Source organism: Ictalurus punctatus, chromosome 25 (genome assembly GCF_001660625.3).
Source record: "Ictalurus punctatus breed USDA103 chromosome 25, Coco_2.0, whole genome shotgun sequence".
Classification (NCBI taxonomy): domain Eukaryota; kingdom Metazoa; phylum Chordata; class Actinopteri; order Siluriformes; family Ictaluridae; genus Ictalurus; species Ictalurus punctatus.
Window position 1 is genome coordinate 1,136,145 of NC_030440.2, and position 23,336 is coordinate 1,159,480.

General features: G+C 39.3%; 1 protein-coding gene across 3 annotated transcripts; it reads right to left on the reverse strand.

The window, feature by feature from the left end:
- Positions 1-12,026: 12,026 nt before the first annotated feature.
- Positions 12,027-22,312, reverse strand: thbs1b (thrombospondin 1b). 3 transcript variants are annotated; one of them, XM_017456093.3, is made up of 23 exons: positions 22,200-22,312; positions 21,761-21,846; positions 20,989-21,548; positions 20,586-20,661; positions 20,068-20,154; positions 19,831-19,940; positions 19,471-19,596; positions 19,010-19,106; positions 18,230-18,403; positions 17,958-18,134; positions 17,677-17,850; positions 17,403-17,530; positions 17,159-17,311; positions 16,845-17,063; positions 16,646-16,753; positions 16,065-16,224; positions 15,853-15,971; positions 14,408-14,642; positions 14,069-14,296; positions 13,713-13,984; positions 13,523-13,620; positions 13,227-13,366; positions 12,027-13,118 (listed from the first exon to the last, which is right to left on the reverse strand). In XM_017456093.3, the coding sequence occupies exons 1-23, from the start codon at positions 22,256-22,258 to the stop codon at positions 13,111-13,113; spliced, it is 3,594 nt and encodes a 1,197-aa protein (XP_017311582.1). In that variant the 5' UTR covers positions 22,259-22,312; the 3' UTR covers positions 12,027-13,110. The 3 variants fall into 3 exon arrangements, with proteins under 3 accessions (XP_017311582.1, XP_017311583.1, XP_017311584.1); XM_017456094.3 differs by lacking the exon at positions 22,200-22,312 and adding an exon at positions 21,958-22,148 and having other exon boundaries at positions 21,761-21,866; XM_017456095.3 differs by lacking the exon at positions 22,200-22,312 and adding an exon at positions 21,958-22,147.
- Positions 22,313-23,336: the final 1,024 nt, after the last annotated feature.

Consider the following 23,336-nt stretch of genomic DNA (forward strand, 5'->3'; position numbering starts at 1 on the left):
TCATTAGTCACATTCATCAGCTGTCAAATCATTTGCTGTAGTTTTCCACACTAAGTTTGGGCTGTTACATGTCCCCTGGGAAGAGCTACAGGCTGCACTCCATGACACTGACATTGGGTACAATTGATGTGTCCTAGAAGCCTTGGTTGCCAAGATTCGAAATAAGGAATGTTTTGAGGACAATGGCTATCTGGAGTCTGGTTTTTGCATTTGTTGATGAAGCTATGGTCATTGGATGTATAGGTGGAAGAAAGTAGAAGAACGTTTTTGTGTTTGTCCGTTATAAAACGTTTACAGGTTAACAGCAAAGGATATGCTCATGTGGAAATTTAGGCAATAAGAGTCTATGAACATGGTCACCTAATTCAAATGTTCATCAGTATCTTTTATTTCTATAAACAATAAAAATAGTAATCTGTCTTTTTCCCCAAACTGGTTTAAGATGTTGTATAATAACTACGGTAGTTTCAGTATTGACTGAGTATTGACTGTGTATTCCACTGATGTTTTATTTATGATTTGTGTGTGCAATATGCCTTTTCTTTGCTGCTACTTGTAAATATGTCAAGCACTTTTCAGTGTGCAGGAGGAACTGTTTCTGAACCCATGATGTGCAGACCTGACTGAAAGCCTTATTCATGTCTGTAAATCTTGTGGAATGACCTGTTGTAAGCCACTTTGGTTTTGGCATTGTGACATGAGAAATAAGGTCATTTCTCAAAAAGAGCTGTCCCATAATGCCGTTACCAACATTTTATTATTTGCTGTTAAAAATGCCTATAACTGGAACCAAAAACAATAGCACCACCAGCCGTCACTGTATGAAAAATTACACATTTGATGTAAAGTATGGTGCTGATTTCTTCTCTAGTCGACAGACACAGCTTAGCACTGACACACCCCCTAGCTTTAGTATGCATTGGGGCTATTTTATTTAAGGCAGTTCCAGAGCACGTTATCACCATGAAATAGGTTATAAACAAGAGCAAGGTGGATTACTCTCTCAGTAAATGTTTTTACAATTGTTTAATACCTTTAGAGGAGATACTAGAAGTAAACTGACTAAGCACACATCCTCCATTTAAATTGCAGAAGCCCATCCATCCATCCAATCATTTTCTGTACCACTTATCCTTACTGGGTCACGGATCCTGGAGCCTATCCCAGGGGACATGGGGAACAAGGTGGGGTACACCCTGGACAGGGTGCCAATCCATCGCAGGGCATATATAGCATATAATATATATAACTCAACAGTATGCAGTCATTATCTGACCAAAACTATCCATCCATCCATCCATTTTCTGTACCGGTTATCCTGCACAGGGTTGCGAGGAGCCTGGAGCCTTTCCCAGGGGACTCAGGGCATAAGGCGGGGGACACCCTGGAGAGGGTGCCAATCCATCGCAGGGCACAATCACACACACACACTCATTCATACACTACGGACACTTTAGACACGCCAATCAGCCTACCATGCATGTCTTTGGACTGGGGGAGAAAACTGGAGTAACTGGAGGAAACCCCCCAAAGCACAGGGAGAACATGCAGATTCCGCACACACAAGGCTGCAGTGGGAATCAAACCCTCAACGATGGAGGTGTGAGGCAAATGCGCTAACCTCTAAGCCTCCATGCAATTGCAAAATCCTAAATGGCAAATTATGATAGCCAGGTACCTTGGTTTTTACTAAAACTTGTGCTAATATAGCATATAATATATATAACTCAACAGTATGCAGTCATTATCTGACCAAAACTATCCATCCATCCATCCATTTTCTGTACCGGTTATCCTGCACAGGGTTGCGAGGAGCCTGGAGCCTTTCCCAGGGGACTCAGGGCATAAGGCGGGGGACACCCTGGACGAGGTGACCTAAACTATAATGTTTTACATATTATTTCCTGAACTCATTTCTTCAGCTTTTGTCTAGCAATTTTGTCCAGCATGACCCTTTTCTCGCCACAGAGTAGGTCATCACTTCTTTCACTCCTCTGATGGACATGCTGGTTTGGCGTAGTTGTCTTATTCCATGCCCAGACTGTAATTATACAGTAGCAGATATACGGCCAGTGAGGGCTTCCCCCAGCTTACACGGCAGCTCCATTTTACTCTAAATGTGTCTTAAGAACAGGGCAGGAAAACATAAACACAGTCTAGACCATGTTTGACTGGACATTTCTGCGTTCTGGCCGCTGTTTGTCTATCCCCCATCTACAACATCCCCCCAGTACCACCCGTTTATGTGCAGGCATGTGTGGAAGTTTGCATCTTATAAATCTGGTCCTAATAATTATTATTTATTTATTTATTTTAACTACTGCAGATAGGCAGATGGGGCTTGTGTGTGTTATTTTCTAGTTTTTAGGGTTCCTTTAAGGAGACATGGCTTTGCTTACAAAATAAATTTAACAAAGATTATCTCCTTGTAAGCTTCCAGTCCCTAAGCAAAGAACAGAAGAGGATAGCGCCTGAAGTTATTCAAGAAAATCCTAGATCTGGCTATGAGAAATCAATGTTTTTTTGTTGTTGTTGTTCAAAACACATCGTGTATTGCAATTTTCCTTCTGTCCTCAGCTGTGAATAAACCATTGGTCAAAACTAGCATAGGGGACTGCATACAAGGAAAAGCTCCGATAAAATATGTCAAATATGGTGCTACTTATCACTGATGCTTTAGGACTGTTTTGTGCACCTAGTGGTCCAAAAAAGTTTGATGGCATCATGAAGTACCAGGACATTTCAGCACAAAACATGGTTGTCTCTGCCAGAACGTTAGAACATAGAGAAATAGTGAACTTAATCATCCTGTACAACCCAATCAACAACACCTAAAAACCACAGAATCGGTGGTTGCAACAGTAACCTCAGCCTCCTGATTTGAACCAAATTGAAACATGTGGTCTGAATTTACTGTAGTTGTGCAGTGCTAAGAATATAAAGGTGTGTAAAATGTTCTGCATAGAGGAGTGTTCCAAGATCCCTTTACCAGCATTGTAATGCCTTGTTAAATGGTATAGAAAGTACTACAGGTATGACTGCAAACTGACTGATAATAATCTTGCTCTATGCAAGAAGTAGGCACACCTGCATTCACGGGTGTACCGGAGTCCCTTAATGGAGGCTATACTTATTGAATTGTGGCAGGTGCATAACTATCCGTACAATGTGAATTCAAAGAACTTCCACAAGCATAGACATGAAAAAAGCCGAGTTGCATTACTGAAGCGACATGGTGACTGTACAGTTAGAGGTGTAAGCTGTGGCACCTCCATGTTTAATCTGGCCATTGTCATATGCTATAGGAATTGGAAAGCATATTTTTAAGCTTGAGTATGGCACGCTCTGATTGTAATTCCATTTAATGGGTGTTATTCAATTTTTCAGTCAGCATTAAAATCTACACATATCGGTCAGTGGGTGACTGAGCTGATTAATGAGTATAAGGAATAATTAAAACATGCACAGTCATTTTCTTATTTGTTAGGATTCTGAAGTTGTCCATTATAGCCAAGGCTTAACACACACACACTGGTGGTGTTCAGCCCTGAGATACACCATAGTGTTATACACAAGTGCATTTTCACTGCCAGGCCTTATTCATGGTATTTAACACACTCTGGCTCACAGTTATTCTACCTAGTACTTAACCTTTATTGCAATAGAACAGAAACATAGGTTCTTTTGATTTGTTTATAAATACATAGAAAATGATGTTTATATATATATATATATAAACATATGCTGTTACTAATTAAGAAATTGGAACATGTTTTTAACACTGTAATTACAGGGCATTTGTGTCCTTTATATCAATCTAGTAGCAAAACGTATATGAGGTATTTGTGCCTTGCCATTTAAAGGCACTTGAATAGATTGCAGAGGTTTAATGTAATGATGTCCTTCTAGTAAGAGTGATTCTGTAATTACAAACTGTAGTTGTAGTAGTTGTAATCTGTGGAAGTCCTTTTTACATAAGAGAGCTAACATGCGTTGAGTAAACCCTCGGCCATCCATTTAAAACCTTATTCATACTGAATATTTTTTTTTAAAAAGCCTAGGGCTTTTATTTCCCTAGGCGTTAAACATGCTTGGTAAGTGCAGTAGTGACAGTATTAAAGTAAAGGTGAAAGCCATAACTGCATAGGCCATTATAGAACCCGCAGGATCTGTCAAATCCTCCACATGATCAAAGCTTTATAATTTTGGACATATACTGCATTAGATGCTCTGGACAATTATGGCTTGTAAAGTACTGATGAGTGACATTAAAACCGTGAGAAAGTTAGACATACCTCATTCACCTGGAAAGGTATTCAGGCCCTCTTTACAAAACATTTTTGACATAGTCTTTGAGTATGGTAGACTTAAGGTTATCTAGGTTCATGAAGTCACTCATCTGTTTTTCTGCTCAGGAGCGTTTTCATCATACCTGCGTTAAGCGTTATATTTACCAACATTTTCAATATATTTTTTAGATCCTCGTGTTCAAATGAGAAACTGGTATTGTATTCAATTTTTACATTTTTTTGTTATGTCTATGACATGCAAAAGACAAGTCAAATACGCACTGGGTGCACATAGTTTTCAGACATTATCTGAAATTTTGAAATCTTATATTATTTGCCATGGTATGTGAACAACCTTTTAAGGTCACTTTAATCTGTGTCGCTATTTTTTTTTTTTTTTCTAAGACGCAATCCAGTGCCTTTGCAAGACCTCTTGTGGCAATGTAGTATTTATTTATTTATTTATTTATTTATTTATTTATTTTTACAATTTTTTGTATCAGTCCACGTATAGTACCATGTAGGCATGTGCAGAGAAATTTTATAACATGAAGAATCTGTAGCACAGTTTTTGTGACACGAATGTTAATCTTTTTCTTTTCTATCGTTTGGTATCGCTCGGAGGGTTATGACACATTACTATACGTATTTAGTCTTTAGGCACTATAAATGAAACATATTTAAAGAAAAGTCACAAAAAAAAACACCTTTTGTAAATAAAAGTCACAAAAAAAATTTAGATTGTGTGTGCGGCGCTACACAATAGAAAGCTGTAGTAAAGCAAATGTAAAAATTCCAGTATGAGCATAAATGAGTTGTGTCTTGTATGAACAGATCCTTGTGTTGTGATAGCACCTTGGTTGTGTGCTCAACACCTTGCCTCTGTTCTACTGTCTATGACCATCAGCACTACCCCCACAGTCTAGTGGCAGTATACAGTAATTAGAAATGATAATTTCTCTGTGTAACAGCATCCATCCATCCATCATACCACTTTATCCTTTTCAAGGCCACGGGGAACGTGGAGTCTATTCCCTATTCCAGGGAGCATGGGGCACAAGGCGGGGTACACCCTGGACAGGGTGCCAATCCATCGCAGGGCACAATCACATACACACTCACACACCCATTCATACACTACGGACACTTTGGACACGCCAATCAGCCTACCATGCATGTCTTTGGACTGGGGGAGGAAACCGGAGTACCCGGAGGAAACCCCCGCAGCACGGGGAGAACATGCAAACTCCACATACACAGGGTCACGGGAATCGAACCCCCGACCCCCTCATCCTTGTGAGGCGAACGTGCTAACCACTAAGCCACCATGCGCCCTCTGTGTAACAGCCTAACCACTCATAATAAGGATTTCGCTCTTTCTAAAAAGTAGCCTACAAGATCTCTGGGGAATGCTAGTAATTTGCTGGATAATCACTGGCTTTGGGGGAACCTGTGAAAAAAAAAAAAGAAAAACACAGCTTTCGACATAACCACTGAGTCGTGTGTGTGTGTGTGTGTGTGTGTGTGTGTGTGTGTGTGTGTGTGTGTGTGTGTGTGTGTGTTGCCAACACCCAGACAAGTTGCAGTTTATTTTGAACTAAGGAAAGATGCATCATACATTTGATTAATTTGCAGTTACCTTTAATGTTAATAAGACATGCCTCGTGATGTTACTGAGTTACTGTTGCTGCTAAAGTAACAGCTTTAGCTTTGATTATTACAAAGTGCTGACACTGGAGACTCCTTCCAAAAATGCATTCGCCCTACAAGTCCTTGTGCAAGTTGTCCAAGACATGCTATAATAGAAAATGAATCCACACCTTCTGACCAATCAGAATCGAGTATTAAAGAGCAATGTGGTATAATATCAAAAAACACTATTGTTTTCATCAAGAAGTAGCTATTGTGACACCTTGGTTTATCTGAAATCAGTGCAAAACAGGGACTTTCTGAAGAAGAAACAAAAGATGTGCCATTCTCTTCCAGTACCTGTCTGTGGTGAGAATCTGTTGTGAAATAGAACAGTGGAGGTCTCTGAACAGTGGCATGAAACAAGTGTTTGTTTCAGCCCTGGAAAAGCCTTGGTGTTACATGAAACTAATATGCACTGTTAGTTTTGTTACTTCTTCAATAAGCAACAAGTGTTAACAATGACAAAGCTCTCATGTTTAATGTGCCAGTGAGAGCCAGGAGAAGGTCCTATGTATGTGTGTGTTCCCGCTATCACTAACACATCTAGCTCAGTGCAGTATTTGAGGTGTACACTCCGATCATTGCTCAGAAGGGAGTAAAGGAGCTTATTCATAGGAGGCTTGGGGCTCTGGTTTCTGTGGGCTTTTTGTCTGTCCTTGCTAGGAGTGTTGGTGAAATTGGGCTATGTGCAACCCAATACCAGACCTTACATGAACTCACTGGCCCCTCAGAATCTCAACATCAGAGAAGAGAAAAGGTGAAATTGTAGTAGTGCAGCAAGTGTCGGTGTGAGCTGAATAAGTATTGAGGCCTTTTAATCAGCTGTTAAAACGCATACCGAGTGCTATCAAAAGATTAAGAGTAACAAAAGAGAACAATGTAGATGATGACATATTGAGTCCTGTGTTTTGGTTCTCGTTTTTCTCTCTCTGTTGTGACCAAAAGATGCTTGTCCTGAGGCCCACAAGCTCCTGCTCCCAAACAACGGACTGCTGATTTAAATATGACCAACCTAGCTGGTTTGCTATAATAATGATAACTGCACTATTTTCCAGGAAATTATAATATAAAATTATAAAATTATAAACTCCTATTACCACTAATATATATATATATATATATATATATATATATATATATATATATATATATATATATCAGTAGCTCCACTGATATGGAAGTGCTATGGCAGCCATTTTTGGCTAATCAATAAGATAATAAAATGTAGTTGCACTGGCGATGTGAAGTATGAGTCATACCAGAGACATGATTTCCTTGGCTGAGAATAAGCATCTCTTATAATACTGTTAAATGTCACAAAAGCCAGGCACATAACTGTCAGATCTGAATGAATATGCTTCATCTCACTGGTTGCTCCACTGTTTAAGGCTGCTTAAAACCACTAGGCTTTCAGTTTCATTTCCTCTCACAGTTCTATTCAGTGAATACAGCTGATTTCATATAACATTTTCTTGAATAATAATTAATGAATACATTTATTTTATTACCATTATCTCAATACTTCTATCACATTACCTGTGTGTCCCCTAAAAAGAGGGGGGGGGACACCTTTAGATGTAAATTATTGTGCCTTTCATGCAATGTTACTGTAAAAATAAAAAGAAGAAGAAGAAGTGCACACTCAGCATGTACTGTGTGTAGCAGGGAAGTCTGGTATTTCACATGTGCCTGAGGTCAGTGTGGAGTTGTTTGTAGGTACTGTACAGTATGTGTTTACTGTGGCCTCAGACTTCCTTTGACTGATGCATGACAATTAATAGAAAATCCATCATCCAAGTGCTCTAACATTATGCATTTTAAGCACACTGAGTCACACTTTAAGGTGCCATTTTACCACCAAAAATACTAGTTAATATCCATATTTGGGAAACTTTTGGAAAAGTGGAAACTAGGCTTTTGTAGCTACTGACTACAGTACTCTATAGACAAGTTAGGATTTGTAATATTTTACCATGGCACTGTTTATGCGTTGCCTCTGGTTGTTAGAGTCTTGTTGAGATGGTTTTGAGGGAGTGATGTGAGTATTGGGAAAGCATTGTGGGTAGGAGGTGGGGGTGGGAGGGTTGTTTGGGGTTGGGGATAGTCATAGTATTCCCCTACGTCATAGATGAGACCTCATTGGAAGCAGTATGGTGAGAAATGTTAACATTTACAGTTTTGCTGATGTACTTGGATTGTCAAATTCTCAATTCACTCTAATTAAACTGCCCTTCAGAATACTGTACCACATTTCAGTGTCTGCTCATGAAAAGGTGGGTAGATGTGCAGATTGTTCCTGGTGTATGAAATCAGTCATAATTGGTGCATGTGAATTAGCTTTACTATTTATTTATTTATTTTTAGGTCCAGTGGTAATAATTCCAGTAGTAGTCAGTCAGACTGTTTGCTTTACTGTATGTTGAATTCATCACTACTTGAACTAATACAGTAGAGGGGATTGCACGAATTACAGGCTTCCCTTTACCCGTGAGTTCAAAAGGAGGCACCAAGCTTGCTCACGCTAGGAAATTAAAAGCTAAAGCAGCTTCCTTTTAACTTCAGTGTGCCCTCTCATCTTATGCCAGTGCCAAAACAAATAGTACATGATCAGATGTCTGCCTTCGTTTCCTCACACAATTTACATGAAATGCCCACTTTGTTTGCCATGATTGATGTTTAAAGCCAGTTCACTGTAGACAGTCACGCTTTCCCTCTCTGAAATGTGTTTATTATATAAATGCTTCTTTTTAATACTAATGATACGCAAAGTGGAGGCGAGAAAAAATCTTTGAAGAATGAGTTTGAAAGTTCTATCTAGATTATTCAAACAAGCATTTATTTCTAAGCATGTTAGCCGAATGGACTGGTGCAGGAATAAATCATGACTCTTGGCTACGGTGCATGCAAAACATAAAATATGAAAGCCGTGTGCACACAAGGTGCCAAAGTTTTGCATACAGCCAGACCAAAGACATTCAAATGGAACTTTTTACAACTCCACACATTTCATGGTACCACACTGTTCTTGTGTTAAATCAGATAGGGATTTTTTTTTTTCCAGCTTTTATTTACTATTTCAGATTTTCAGTGGGTTCAAAGTTTTAGTATTTTCCTATGGTATCAAAGGCAAAAATGCATTGTCTCTAAATGTAGGCCCTATTATAGCACAGGCGTGCTTCCATTAACTCCTAATTATGCTTTTGGCCCACCAGAAGTTTCTAAAAGTCATTGCATCAATTTCTGGAATTGTCCAGAATGTTTAAAGAGACACCTTTGACCAGAGTGAATTAAAGCTGAAATAAATCTGTCTGTAATCGATTGTTTAAAAAAAAAATTTTTTTTTAAAAGACCTGTAGATGCCTACCAATTGACTACACTATATGGACAAAAGTATGTGGACACTTGACCATAACACCCATAAGCAGGTTTTCCACAAACTGTTGCCAGAAAGTTGGAAACACACAATTTGAAAGAATGTCTTTGTACTGTATGCTCAAAAACTATTCCAGCATAACAATGCCCCTGTGCACAAAGTGAGGTCCATAAAGAACTGTGTGGAAGAACTCGAGTCGTCTGCACAGAACTCTGGAGGAAGCCTTCCACCAGAAGTCAGGGACTGGAGTAAGGAGGGATACAATGCACTGCATACATCAGAACCAGATCTAGGTAGAATATACCATCTGTTCACAATGCTTTCTTTGTGATGGGAGACATAAGGCTGACTATGTGAATTATCTAATAATAGCTTGAAATGGTAAATAGTGTCCTTTACCATAGGCAGTATTTAGTCTGTTTGAATCAAACCCTGGTGTGTTTATTCCTTTGGTATGGTTCTGTGGGCTGGTGTAAATGCAGTCAGGTATGGCTCAAGACCATTTGTGGGAGGTGTTCTCCACTTCCAAGTGAGCCTTAGTGAGGTCTGATTGCATTGAGAATCTAATTTAACCCTGATTGAACTCTGTCTCGGGAAGTAAATGAAACATGCTGTGTTATGTTATGGAGAGCAGACATTTTTGAACTGGCTAAAACTAGTTAAGGATGATAAACGAGTACCAGAAAACAGACCTGGAGTGCTATACCCGTACACTCTACATCGGATTAGACTATATTACTGACAACAGCATGAAATTCTCATATTACATAAATATAGAAATAATTTGAATTGGGCTGTTCAGGATGATTTTGATGTTCCAGTTACATATCATGATTTTACTGGGTTCTCCTGCCAAGTACACCAAGGCAAAGACAACTGAACAAGTGAATTTTGTAATCAGATTTTGGACTTCGGCCTTGGTCCATATCATTGCTCCAGTAACTGTGTCAGGTATATGTTGTGGGGTTTGTTGTAGCTTTGTCTATAGTAATATATTAATTTCCACAAGCAACTGTGTGGATTTGTATTTGTGCAAGGAACACTACATTCCTTGGACTTGGGTTGTGTAAACCCAGAGTGCCACTATGAGATTCATAGAGGCTGCGGCTGTTAGCAGCTCAGAAAGGGGTCTTTGGCTACACATTCCACACATTCCTCAAAAGGAAAGGTTATGTAACTTAAAGAGTAGCATGTTGGAAATTAAATGGTAATCTTTAAGCATTTATTTTTGTTTGTTTTGACATTTTTTAAATGCATATGAGTGATATGGCCAAAAGTATGTGGACACCAGGACATAACACCCAGATGTGGGTCTTCCACAAACTTTTGCCACAAAGTTTGAAACTGTAAAACAATTTATTTTGAATGTCTTTGTATGCTGTAGCATTAAGATTTCTCTTCACTGGAACACAAACCTGTTCCAGCATGACAATGTCCCTGTGCACAAATTGAGGTCCATGAAGTGGAAGAACTCAAGAAGCCCACACAGTGTCCTGACCTCAACTCCACTGAACACCTTTGAGATGAACTGGAACACCCACTTTGCACCAGGCCTCCTTGCCAGACATGACTGCCCAACCTCTTGTGCTCTTGTGGCTGAATACATGTTCCAATTTTGCATTTGGAGCCCATTAAAATGTTGTAACTTCTTAAACTCCTGGTTTATTATCCAGTTATTCATAAATTCTCAAAGCATATTATTAAGCAAATACAATAAATTATTTAGGAAGATTGAGGAATGTGTTCTTAACTGATTATTATCTGCTATATTCAAATAAAGCTGAAGCAACTGAATACAAACTTTGTGAGTTTTTAAATATATTTATTTTTTTCTGCAGTACATACCAAAATATTTGCTATAGATAAAAATAGCATTTTATTGTACACCTAAGTAAAAATGTTTACAGACAAGCATTGCTAATTTTACACACACACAAAAAAAGGTCAAAACAATAAAGAACAGAACATCCTCACGTCAGTGTGCAAACCATTTATACAGATGGAAATGCCCCCTGAGGCTGCATTCCATGATAAATTATTTAAATAGCATTTATCTACACGCGCACACACACACACACACACACACACACACACACACACACACGCACACACACATGAATTCTCATATGAAACATGGTCTTACAGACAACGAACAGTACAATAATTTATCTGTGTAAAAAGTACTGGACACTGGAAGCACTAAAATAGAGAAACAAAAATGAAACAAAACACTTTTAATCTTCGTTTATTAAGTGAATCGGGGGCTGTATTCTTCCCGAGGAGGAATGTAATATTATTTACAGCTTGTGCTACAGTAGCAATAGGTGACCAATTTGCTTTCTTTAACATAGTAAAAGTAGTAATAGGTTTTATTTGATAAAATTTTATGACCGTGTTGAGGTAATATTTGTACATCAAAGTTTTCCTTAATTTCTCTTTCCAAGGCAAAAGGCACACAGGTCAACCATAGTTTCAAAGAACTTCCCTTTTGGGATCTATGAATGTGGTCAGATAAGGCATAAAGGAGTGTGTTGGGCAGAAAGCCATGACCAGTGACACTGCAATATTCTGGGAAGCATTCTGTTGTAGGAATAATCTTTTTTCATTAAATTTGAATTAATTTACATATATTATTCTATTATAAATGATAAATAAGTTACATCGGGGGGGGGTTTACGTGCAACGTTAGACTATCCTTACCAAACAACCATGACTGCTACCTATTAATAAACCAATGAATAATGTAGAATCCACAGTCCATCATCCCAGCTCCAATTCATATTTTGCAAGTGCTTTTCTTTAAAAAAAAAAAAAAAAAAAACCCAAAACAAAAAAACTAACCTCTTTTGTAAAGAGGTGTTTATTTTCGATTCTCACTGTAGACGTGTCATTTACAGGTTTATCTTTTAATTGTTTAGTTTTTAAAATGTTACTAAAAATTTTTATGCTGACTTTTGAAGCTGGCTCTTCAACATAGCCTCATTCTGTGTTCTCTGAAATGTTTGTTCAAGATCCGCTTTCACCCTGAGAAAACTATGGCTACTAACTTAACGAGTTCTCTACGTCCACTCATGTTTAGAACTTAAATAAAAGTTTATTTGAGGCACTGCTAAGCAATTTAAATTAATTTGGCTCCACTTAATTTAAGGGTCTTGGTGCAGATGTTAGATTTTGTTGTTGCTTTATCTTGATATTTGATATTTTCCACACATGAACATTATAAACATCATTACATTTGCTGGTAAAGACTTGCTAATTCACCCTAGCATGATAAACTCTCTATACTCTGTTTAAAGTCTGTTGCCATTGTCAAGTGATCTTAGAATAAATTACTATACTGGGCAAATTTCAGAGAACTGAACACTAAGAATTGGTCCTGTCTTTTGAGATCCATTCCGGGAAAGAATGAATGCAGCAAGAGAAGGTACTCGAGTGCATAGATGTCTGCAGGGAGGCATTCGCACACATATCTGAATGAGGTCTATTTTGAGAGATTGGTCTTTCCGATTTTCCAAGCAAAGCAATTGGGGGCTTTTTCCTGCTCTACCTGGTCTTCGAGGAGGGGTCCTGAATCTCCAGTCAGCTCTGTTGGCTCTGTCCAAACCAGCATTGGTTACCATAAACCCACTTGTTGCCCCACCAGAGTGCATGCCTCAGAAAAATGTAGTGGAAAATCTGTCCCTGGACTTTGCATGGAATACATATTCTTAATTATACAGAAAGGTGCCATCTTCCAAAAACTTCATGCCTGTGCAATTATGCATCTGTGGGGGGAAAAAAAAGTAGAATTGAGCAAATAGATGTCTAATGTGTAAATAAATAACATGAAAAATACTGAACTAAGATTGCTTTAACAATATATTTGAGCATACCTCTGCATTCATATTTAAGGTCTGAGAAGTATACCATCTCTTGCGAGAAGACAAAAAGACCTAGTCGTCCACCTGCATATGTTTTGTCATAGATTCTTCCAGAATCTGCCATGATCTTCTTTCCTTCATACATAACAACCCTAAATTTGTGAAAGAAAGAAAAAAACTTGTGTTGACACACAGAAATATGTATATTGTAGCACAGAAATACAATGTAACATTGAAATACATTTTGGGAGACAAAATCTCCTTTAAACCATGTTTGGAGTCGACTGTTTGAATTCTTTAAGCAATACCTTATATGTCCTGTTCTTGGTCTGTGAGTCAGGTGCCATCTGTAGGCAGTAAAATCCTTCCAACCAACATTCTTCGGGTCATGCCACAGAGTGCGGACCTACAGAGAAAAGAAGCAGGAAAACAATAAAACCATGCTCCTTTAATGTCTTAAAGTCATATTCGAAATGGCACCATGGTGACTTAGGTTACCTGTCCAGGAGTATCCCCAGTGTGCCAAAGGGCATTCCTTAGGTGTTCACCTGGTCCAGTGGTTGAGTTAACCACTTTGATTGACAGCCCTGAGTAACCCTGTGCCTTGGTGGGTGTGTTGGACCAGTAGGTCTGAGTTATCTGCTTCCACATCACCACATAGAAGCGAGAGCTGGATTGGTAACCAAACACAAATCCTGCATAGTCATCATCTCTCTCTGTATTTATGAAGAACGTCCCACTGAAGTCCACAGCATTAAACTCATCAAAACCTGAAAAAACACAAGAGATTAGTCAGAATGATTTCTTAATTAGTAGTGATACTGATATAGCAAGGCTCTGAGGTTGTAACATACCAACAGCAATGCCTGGGTCACAGTTAACTGTCTGAACCAACTCTTTCCCTTGGTGACGAACCACCCAGTTAGGATCAATCTGGGAAGTGCCCTTGGGGTCCAGAGGCACCATCTGGAACTTGCGGAAGTCAGTCTCACTGATGTCAAAGTTCTCTGGGCACACATCATAGATATCTAGAACATTGTCCTGGTCAAAGTCATCCTTACAAACATCACCACGTCCATCACCTAGACAAAAAAATCAGAAAAATATTAAATGCACAAATGGGAAGGCAAAAATTTTTCGGAAAGTATGTACCTTAGGAACCGTATTTCAGCTTTAGATTTCACAAAACTTACCATCAGTGTCCAGCTGATCTGGGTTGAAAACCAGTCTACAGTTATCTTTATCATCAGGGATGCCATCATTGTCATCATCATAATCACAAGCATCTCCTTTGCCATCTTTGTCATGGTCAGCCTGGTTGGCATTGGGAATATAAGGGCAGTTGTCCAGGTTGTTTTGATGACCATCTTCGTCAATGTCCTGATTGCTATCACACTTATCTCCTACAAGGTCAGAGTCTGTATCCAGCTGTGGATCAAGTGCAATAACAAAGTGTTAAAATTAGCAATGCTAATGTATACAAGTTTTCTGATCAACCCTCTTCAGGCCCCAATATCCCCAAGTCCATTAAACTGCTTAGATATTCCTGTGCTTTTCTATCTGATAAGCCACAACCTGTATCCTACTAGGCCTGTAGCAATCTCTGGAGTCCCTGGACCTTGGTATACCCCACTCACACTGTTCCACAGGCATGTATTCCTCCTCCTCATTTAGACATGGCACAGATGTGATCCTTAGGGACTTAATGCAGACAAGGCATGTATAAACCCACTAGCAAATTAATCCCCACTGATTACCACCCCCTCCTTACAGTCCCTTTGGACTTGTTCAGCATTCGTGATTACCCTTGAAAATCCTCACTTTTGAGTTATTGTATCGTGTGCCCCTGTCAGAGATTTCCCATCACGCGGAGCGCTTCTGGGTTCTGGGACTTTGTTTACGTTTTACACGTGTGTTTGTTATGGTTTATGTCATGTCTCCACCCATGTTATGTCATTGGATGTCTCCATCGTGTCTTATCAGGAGTCTCAGCTATTTTTGTGTTCACCCTTGATTACGTTTGTTATTTAAACCCCTTGTGTGTCTATGTTCAGTGGGAAGTATTGTGTGTAAGTGTTGCATCATTGGTCTTTTTTTCATTGATCCGTTTTGGTTTTTCTTGACTCTTTTCATTTGTTTTAATTCTGTTTTATATTTCTTATACATCACTTTGGTTTCAACATCTGTTGTTTTAAATGTGGTTTATAAATCAATCAACTAAACTAAACTAACTAAAACTACTCAGGACCAAACCGTTGTTCCTCGTGTCTCACGTTAGGGTTAGATCGGGTTCCGTATTCCTGGTTTTGATTCTAGTTCACCCCGTTTTGCCTGACCTTTTGCTTGTTTTTGACCATGCTATTGATTCACGTTTTGGATTTGTCACCCTGATTTCCTTTAATAAAGCCCTTTACTGCACATGCATCCTGCATCTCCTCCTTGCGAACCCAAAGGTACCCTAAAGGTAAAGCGGATTTATTCCAACCTTACATAGAGTGATAAAACCTTTTAACTGTGTTGCCCTACAGCTACCTATTGGGCTTTATAATAAAGACAGTGACATAGAGATGAACAACAGATGGATCACTGTGGATTATAGAGAAGAACAGCTGCATCAGTCACTCTCTCTGATGCATACCTGGTCAGGATTGTGCTCCAGAGGGCAGTTATCACACTGGTCACCAACCCCGTCCAGATCAGTATCTTTTTGGTCCACATTGTACAGATAAGGACAGTTATCCTTTTCATTCAGAATACCTGAGGAAGCAGGTCAACATTTCACGATCTGGATTTTATATCATGGTAAAAGAGATGTTCAATTTAACTTGGCCAGCTAATCAATCTTCTTACCATCGCCATCAATGTCTATGGCACACGCATCACCTTCACCGTTGTTGTCTGTGTCAGTCTGGTCAGGGTTGCTATTGTATGGGCAGTTGTCACAGCGGTCACCAACATCATCCCGGTCATAGTCATACTGTCTGGGATTGTAAAGGAATGGGCAGTTGTCCTGTTCGAAAAGAATGGTCATAAAGCCAAAATGGTTAAGTGGACACTTCCTAAAAGGCATTATAAATCAGGTTATTCATTTTATATATGTTTGTGAGTGTGGTATGTTTTTTTTTATTTTTTTTTATTTTTTTATAGCTATGCAGGTCTGTAAAAGTGAGCTTTAATCTAAAACTGAGACCAAGTATAATACTGGAATTAACAAGATATACTGCTAGCCTTTTAAGTGGTACCTCATTATTGGAATTTGAGGTTTGGCTCTGGGAGAAGCAACGTTGCCATACTGCAGAATTCTTTTAGTTTCTCCCAATTAATGATTAAAAGGCCACTCAGAGAGTGTACATTACGTACAAACTTTCTTGTACGTAGTCACAAGTAGTTTATGTCTTAAACTTTGGAATATTAAAATGAAGGTATGTTACCCTGTCGTCAGGAATGCCATCATCATCGTCGTCGTCATCACAAGCATCACCAATTCCATCCTTGTCATAGTCCTCCTGACCAGAATTGGGAAGGTTTGGGCAGTTGTCCTAAAGTAATAAAAATGTGCAAAATAGTCAATAAAAGCCACTGGTATTGCATTTACATTTTTAAAAAATTGATCCAGAGGTTTTCCCCAACCTTCTTGCAGTGGTAGGTAGCATTCTCCACACACACAAGGTCAGCATTAGGCCAGCCATCCAGATCCGTGTCCTCGCCACAGATGTGTCCATTCCCAGCGTAGCCAGGCTTGCACTCACAGCGGAACATGGGGTCTGCGAAATGGCCCAGGTAGTTGCAGCGGGCATTCTTATTACAGTCATGGCTTCCATCAAGGCAAGGATTACGAGGTGTGCACACCTGCAAATAGGGCAGGTCAAAAGGCCATTCTCTGCCAAGATATTTTCTGTGATTATATAATACACTAGATCACACTAGATTATTTTGTTACTTGCCTGTTTCTTTACAGCAGCTTCCTCAACTCCACGGCCAAATGGCTGCGGTCCACTGTAGCGTGGAGGACATGGCAGGCAGTTGTAGCCAGGTACTGTATTTTCACATCTATGGACTCCATTAAGTTCGAAGCAAGCATCAGGAACCTCCTTGCACTGTTAAGAGAAGACTAGTTGTTGTTTTTTTTTTCTAAAAAGCCTCATTTGTTTTATGTTACAGAATGATGCGTCTGTAAAAGTTATTCACCTCATCAATGTCTTTGCAGTTAATACCATTGCCAGTGTAACCTGCTGGGCATTTTCCACATTTCCAAGACCCATCTGGAAAGCTTGTACACTTGGCTCCAGCAAAACAGGGATTGGACAGACATCCATCTAAGAAAAACAGAATTGAAGAAGACATTTAATTACAATTAATTATAATTATAATTACAATTAATTATATTTAATTATACAGACATTTAATTTAATTACTAAGATGTTTCTATTTGAACGAGAATGGGAATAGTGTGGTGACTCACCGATAGGACACGCTTGCTTGTTGCACAGCTGAGTAGCCGTTCCATCACCAACACAGTCTTTGCCACCGTACTTGGGTAGTGGACTATTACAAAGACGTTTGCGATTTTGGACACCGCCCCCACAGGTTGCTGAACAGGTATCCCAAGGTGACCATGGCCCCCAACCACCATTGACTAAACAAATAGATGGGCTCATTAAACAAGTGTCTATAAACCTTGTTTAGCAGTTAGGTTCCTCAAACTGCTAAATACCACCTAAATTGTTTGTTTAGCACACTTACTTGGACATTGTGACTTCTCACATTTCTCAGTCTGCCTGCCTTGGCCCTGACACTCTTTTCCTCCCAGCTGGGGAGTAGGAGAGTTGCAGAGACGGATGCGTGTGATAACTCCCGATCCACAGGTAACTGAACAAGACGACCACGGCGACCAGTGGCTCCAGTTGCCATCCTGCTTAACTAAGAAAGATAAACGAGAGTCAAAAGTTAGAGGACGGTTCTTTTCTACATTTTCAGCAATTTAAATGCTTTTGTATTGCTGGAACACAACTCACAGCGCTTGTCACACTCCTGGAGGTAGCAGTCTCTCGTTTGCACAGATGTGCCCTCGCAGTTGTTATTGATGCGGTCACAGGAGCGGCCACGCTGCTGAATGCCCTTTCCACAGGACACAGAACAATGAGTCCATTCAGACCAGGGGGACCAGCCATCCTCAGCATAGTCACTGGCTGTTGAGGGAGAGGAAAGGGAGACAATAGAGCTATTCCCTCTTTCTAAAGCAGCAAAGAGGAGAAAACCTTTTTAATGCAGGTTCCTAATGGACTCAATTCAGCCTAGGTTTCTCAAGACAGACTTATCCTGGGAAACCTGGCATGAACCACACTCTTGGACTGTCCGGAAAAAGGCAGTATTTTGCATACATAGGAAACATCCTTTTAAACTGCTAAAATTAAAATGGTTTTCCCCACACACGTTCTAGGCATGTGTGCCCATCCCTTGATAAAGTGAAAAATTGCTTTTTATTTTGGCCAGACACCAACACCAATTTTCCACATCCCTTAACCGTTCAGGCCATTACAACATTTTGGGGATTTAGAGACACAAATAACTCCATGAAATGATTTAATTGGCCAGAATTTTTATGATTACACCTAAAATAAGCCTGTGTGTCATATTCACATGGGTTTTTCCTTCCTCTCTGCTGCCTACAGAAAACGAATAAATTAACTGAATTCTTCACTACATTTTCATTTGAAAATATTAAATTTGTAAATAATGCTTATTTTACTAGAACTCTTAAATTGTTTAATCATTGTTTTTAAAACTGTGCTTACGAGTTCCACATCGGGGGCAGCATTCACCATCAGGAACAGTTGCATTGGCACAGGGAAGCAAGGGACAGGAAATCTTACGGCACACTGTCGCCGAGTTCTGCAATTACCATACACACTTTGTTAATAACTAAGGGCCATAGAGACATACTGTCAGACAAAATTACACTATTTAGAGTGAACTTAAGCTAGGTAGAATTTGACAAAGCTGAATTCTACAAATAATCTTTAAAATATGAAACATAAGAAAACACAGCAAATATGTAAGAAAAACTTTTATAACATGCAGGACATTATCTTGGGAACATGGCATTGTTACACTCTCTAATCAACCAGATATCCCTGTGCGGAGTTCCTCGCTGTACTTGTGAAGAACTGTATATGATTACAGATTAAATTATCTTTCTCATTCACTGAAGCCTATTGCAATTCTGGATGGAATATGCTCTAAAAGGTCTGCTTACCTGGCAAGTGCACTCAGTGCAGTCATCCACCGTCCATTCATCCTTGTTCCTATGCAAAATGCCATTGTGGAGACAGACGCCAGAATGGATTCCCAAGGTTCCACCAACCAAAGGGTTCTCACTTGTCTAGGAAACAAAGAATAATTTGATTGAGTGTGATTAAGGTTGATCAGAAATGTATCTAATGTACGGAGTACAAATCACTCGAAATGCAGTGCATTCGAATAATTAACCTTATTTTAAATGTATCCAAGCTTTTTGTTTACAAACATTAAATGTCTAAACAGGAAAACAAACACCCCCCCCCCCCCCAAAAAAAAAAATAAATAAATAAATAAATAAATAAATAAACCTTCTCACCACTTTGCGGAGCTTGTCTGTCAGATCTTTCACCATTACACCAAGAGTCTTTAGTTCCTTAAACATGCTGGCCAGGTCCTCACAGGTATATCCACAAATCATCTGCAAATCTGTTATCAGGGTATGGTACAGTTATAGCCACAATCTTTAAAGTAGATTTCCATGCTTAAAGACCCATTTGATTATTCTTTTTACCGATCTGCACAGATGCTTAAAAAAAAAAAAGATGTTATTTACCTTTTGTTTTGTGGCCAGTATAATCAGTTCTGATAGCTGGACTGGATCCATTAACCGGATTATGTAGAGTTATAGTGTCAGTAACGGCTGTAATACATCAATATTTCAGTTCATTTAACTGTAAGCATTCATTTTAATGTATAAGAAAATATGCAAGAAGCAAGCCATAGCACAATCAGTGTTTACTCAATGTAGAATACTCCACTACAGATCGGCCCTTTATCTGATATTCTAAATATTAGACACAATATACACACAAAAACACTACTGCTCCTGGTGCCCTTCACTCAAGTCAATTTACAAACTTATTCAGCATTGATAAAATTCTAGAAGTAATACAAATGTTTCTGCTCCAAATGCAGTCTACATTCTGTTCATTCGATAGCTTTAACGGCACATTGAGAGTTTTGCACTGTTTTGGATTGGGCATGCTCTTGCCCTCGAGACAGCGTTGTTATTAAGGCAGCACTGCAGTGCAGAAGCATTAGCGAGTTATGAAGCGATAACTATAGACTTACAGTTTTGACACCCTTTATTCCTCAGTATTGCATCCAGAGTGGTCCCAAAAACGAATCGAACGTTTTGGAGCACACCCTGAAAATAAAAGGAAGTAAGGACAGGAGCAAAGTAAGCAAGACGATGACCCATACAGTAAACTGTGGTTTTTAAAAGTATTGGAACAGAACTGAAAAGGAAAAAAAATCTAGCAAATTCTTGTTCAAAGACCAAAGTGTATGGGACTCGATTATTTTATAGTTGGACTTTTCATGAACTAATGAGTGTATGAAACTGTGTTTTGCTGATAACTATGTGAATGTGTGAAACTTTTTTTCCAATAAAGTATATTTAAAAATGATAATAAACTTGAATAAATATATCTAGTGCATAACTCTCCACAATAACTCAGGGGTCATGCATTACCATGAATCTTTCATTAACGGCTCCCTTGCCGATCCGCAGGTTGGCGATGCTTGGCGTCTCCGGAGTGAGCACGCTCTGGATGGACACGTCCAGCTCGGCGTTGTTCACCTCCTCGCATCCGACATAGAAGTGCACCCTGTCCTCCTGCACCAAGAGCGTAATGTTCTTCCAGTGACCCGTGGCCAGTTCCGCTTCCTCGATGGACACCACTTGCTGTTTGTTTTCCGTGGCGAACACGATGTCCAGCGTATTGGCTTTGCCATTGGAGACTACCTCGAACAGGGTGCCGGAGCCGTCACGCTTCTCCACGGTGAACAGGGAGCCCCTGGTGCGCCGCGCCTGCTTGAAGTTGGCCAGGAACAGGAAGCCGCGCTCCGCCTGCACCGAGTCCACCAGGTCTCGGAACGCGCTCTCGGGCACCGGCGGGATCAGTTCCGGGTTCAGGATCTTGTAGGCTGGACTGTAGGGGTCGTCGCCCTTCACGGGCATGACCCCGTGGTGCTTCTTAGACACTTGAATTAGCTCGAACAGGTCGTAAACGCTGTTGTCGTCTCTGCTTTCTAAACGGAGCAGTCAGAGAGCAAAAGATGAGTGGTTGGATTTTGCGTATCATCAAACTTTGCGCGTAATTGTTTGTTTAAAAATACGCATGCCAAGTACGGTATGTTTTCTTTCTTTCTTTTTATTTGTTTTACTTAAATGCCTTACAATAAAGACTAACTGTTTTTGTTCGCGCTTTTTCATAGCTGCGCGGATGTTGTTGATCACTCACCTGCCACTCGTGCGCTCTCGCAGCTCCAAAGCATCACTAATAAAAATATTCCTGTTAACTTCATTGCAGAGCCTCTTCTCTTGCTCCTGTAAACAGCATTCATGGCCTTAAAGTAAATCATTATAAATGATATATTACCTTGGTGATCTATTGTAAGCAATTCTTAATAAATGTATCTAAGTACCGGTAAATCGTACCTGTTTTTTCCTTGTTTAAAAATAATAATAATAATAATAATAAATAAGTATAGTCCAACAACCCTGGTAATTCCGATTACACGAGTTTCAAAATATGCCGGTTTCACGTCCACTTCGTACCTTTTCCCCCGTGTTAAGGAGCTCAAACTCTATTGCCGGAGAGGACAAAGTGCTATTTAAATAGTTTCATGACATTCCTGCGAGCGCGTCTCTTCCAATCAGAGGCTCAGAGGTCCGCTTACCTCACAGAGCGCAACGCCGTCTGGAACGCGCTCAGGGGAAAAGGAGAGACGCACCACATTCCTGCAAACCCACAACGGAAACAAATGCCCACGTCCAAAACCTCAAACTGTCCTGGGCTACTAAATGTTAGGACGCTTTCATTTACCACAGGTTATCATATAGGTGGCGTAACATTGACAGCCAATTAACGGTACGCAGTTTGGGACAGAACCCGCGTCTTTCCGCTAGAGGCCCTTCTGAGCCCATCTTGACATGTCCTCAAACAGTTTATACTTTATACAAAAACGTAGCTACATTTAAAAGAATTTCTAATATTTCTTTAAAAAAAAAAAAAAAAAGGCTGATATAATTCTATTACCTCGGCTATTATTTGGCTGCTTCAAATTCTAGCTTTCTAACAGGGTTCCACTTGGAACTTTTTTTTCTCAGAGGAAAACTGTCAGTGTTTACATAGGAAATTTAAGAGTTCAAAGTACAAACTAAATAAACCTTTAGGATACTAGATTCTAACTTTTATTTTTATTTTTATAAGAGCATAAAAATACACTAGAATCTCAATATAACGATCATTATGTTCCCTGAGATAAGAATAGTCAATGGGTATATTATTTAGTTTGTACTTTGCACTCAACAATTGACCATGGAACAATTAACAATGTATCTTTTACATACAGAACATTTTGGATATATAAATATACATTTTATTTATTTATTTATTTTAAATAGCAAAGCTTTCATTTGAAATGTTCAGGAGTAATTACCAGTCTAGGTGCACAGTCTGAGGAAAACGTTCTAAGTGAAATCTTTTATCCCAGGATTATTACTAGTTATACATGGCGTGTTTCGTTTCAGCCAGTTAAAGATGAGAGTGCATCTCATAAAGTTCTAATTTAAAGGCCCGTTAATTCATAGTAATCTCAAGCATCTTATTGTTGGTTGTATAACTCAGATTATAAAAGGGGACCAGGTAACCAGTTCCCTTAGTCTTAGTCAAAATAGATTCTGTTTAGACTCTGTGAGGATAAGTTAGACAGCTGTTGGGAAGGCTTCAAAAATGTTTGTGCTAGTCATTTAACTCAACTAATGCTGTTCATCATAACAATGGCCATCACTGGTTGAATTTAGTTTGATAAAAG

Excerpts from the sequence above, each read along its gene's own strand:
- thbs1b (XM_017456093.3), bottom strand. The coding sequence starts at position 22,258 with ATGTGGTGCGTCTCTCCTTTTCCCCTGAGCGCGTTCCAGACGGCGTTG. Across the intron at positions 18,404-19,009 it reads CTGCCCCCGATGTGGAACTC|CCAGTGACTATGCTGAGGAT; the intron begins GTAAGCACAGTT and ends CTCCCTCAACAG. Across the intron at positions 13,621-13,712 it reads CTGGGGATACTCCTGGACAG|GTCCGCACTCTGTGGCATGA; the intron begins GTAACCTAAGTC and ends TTTTCTCTGTAG.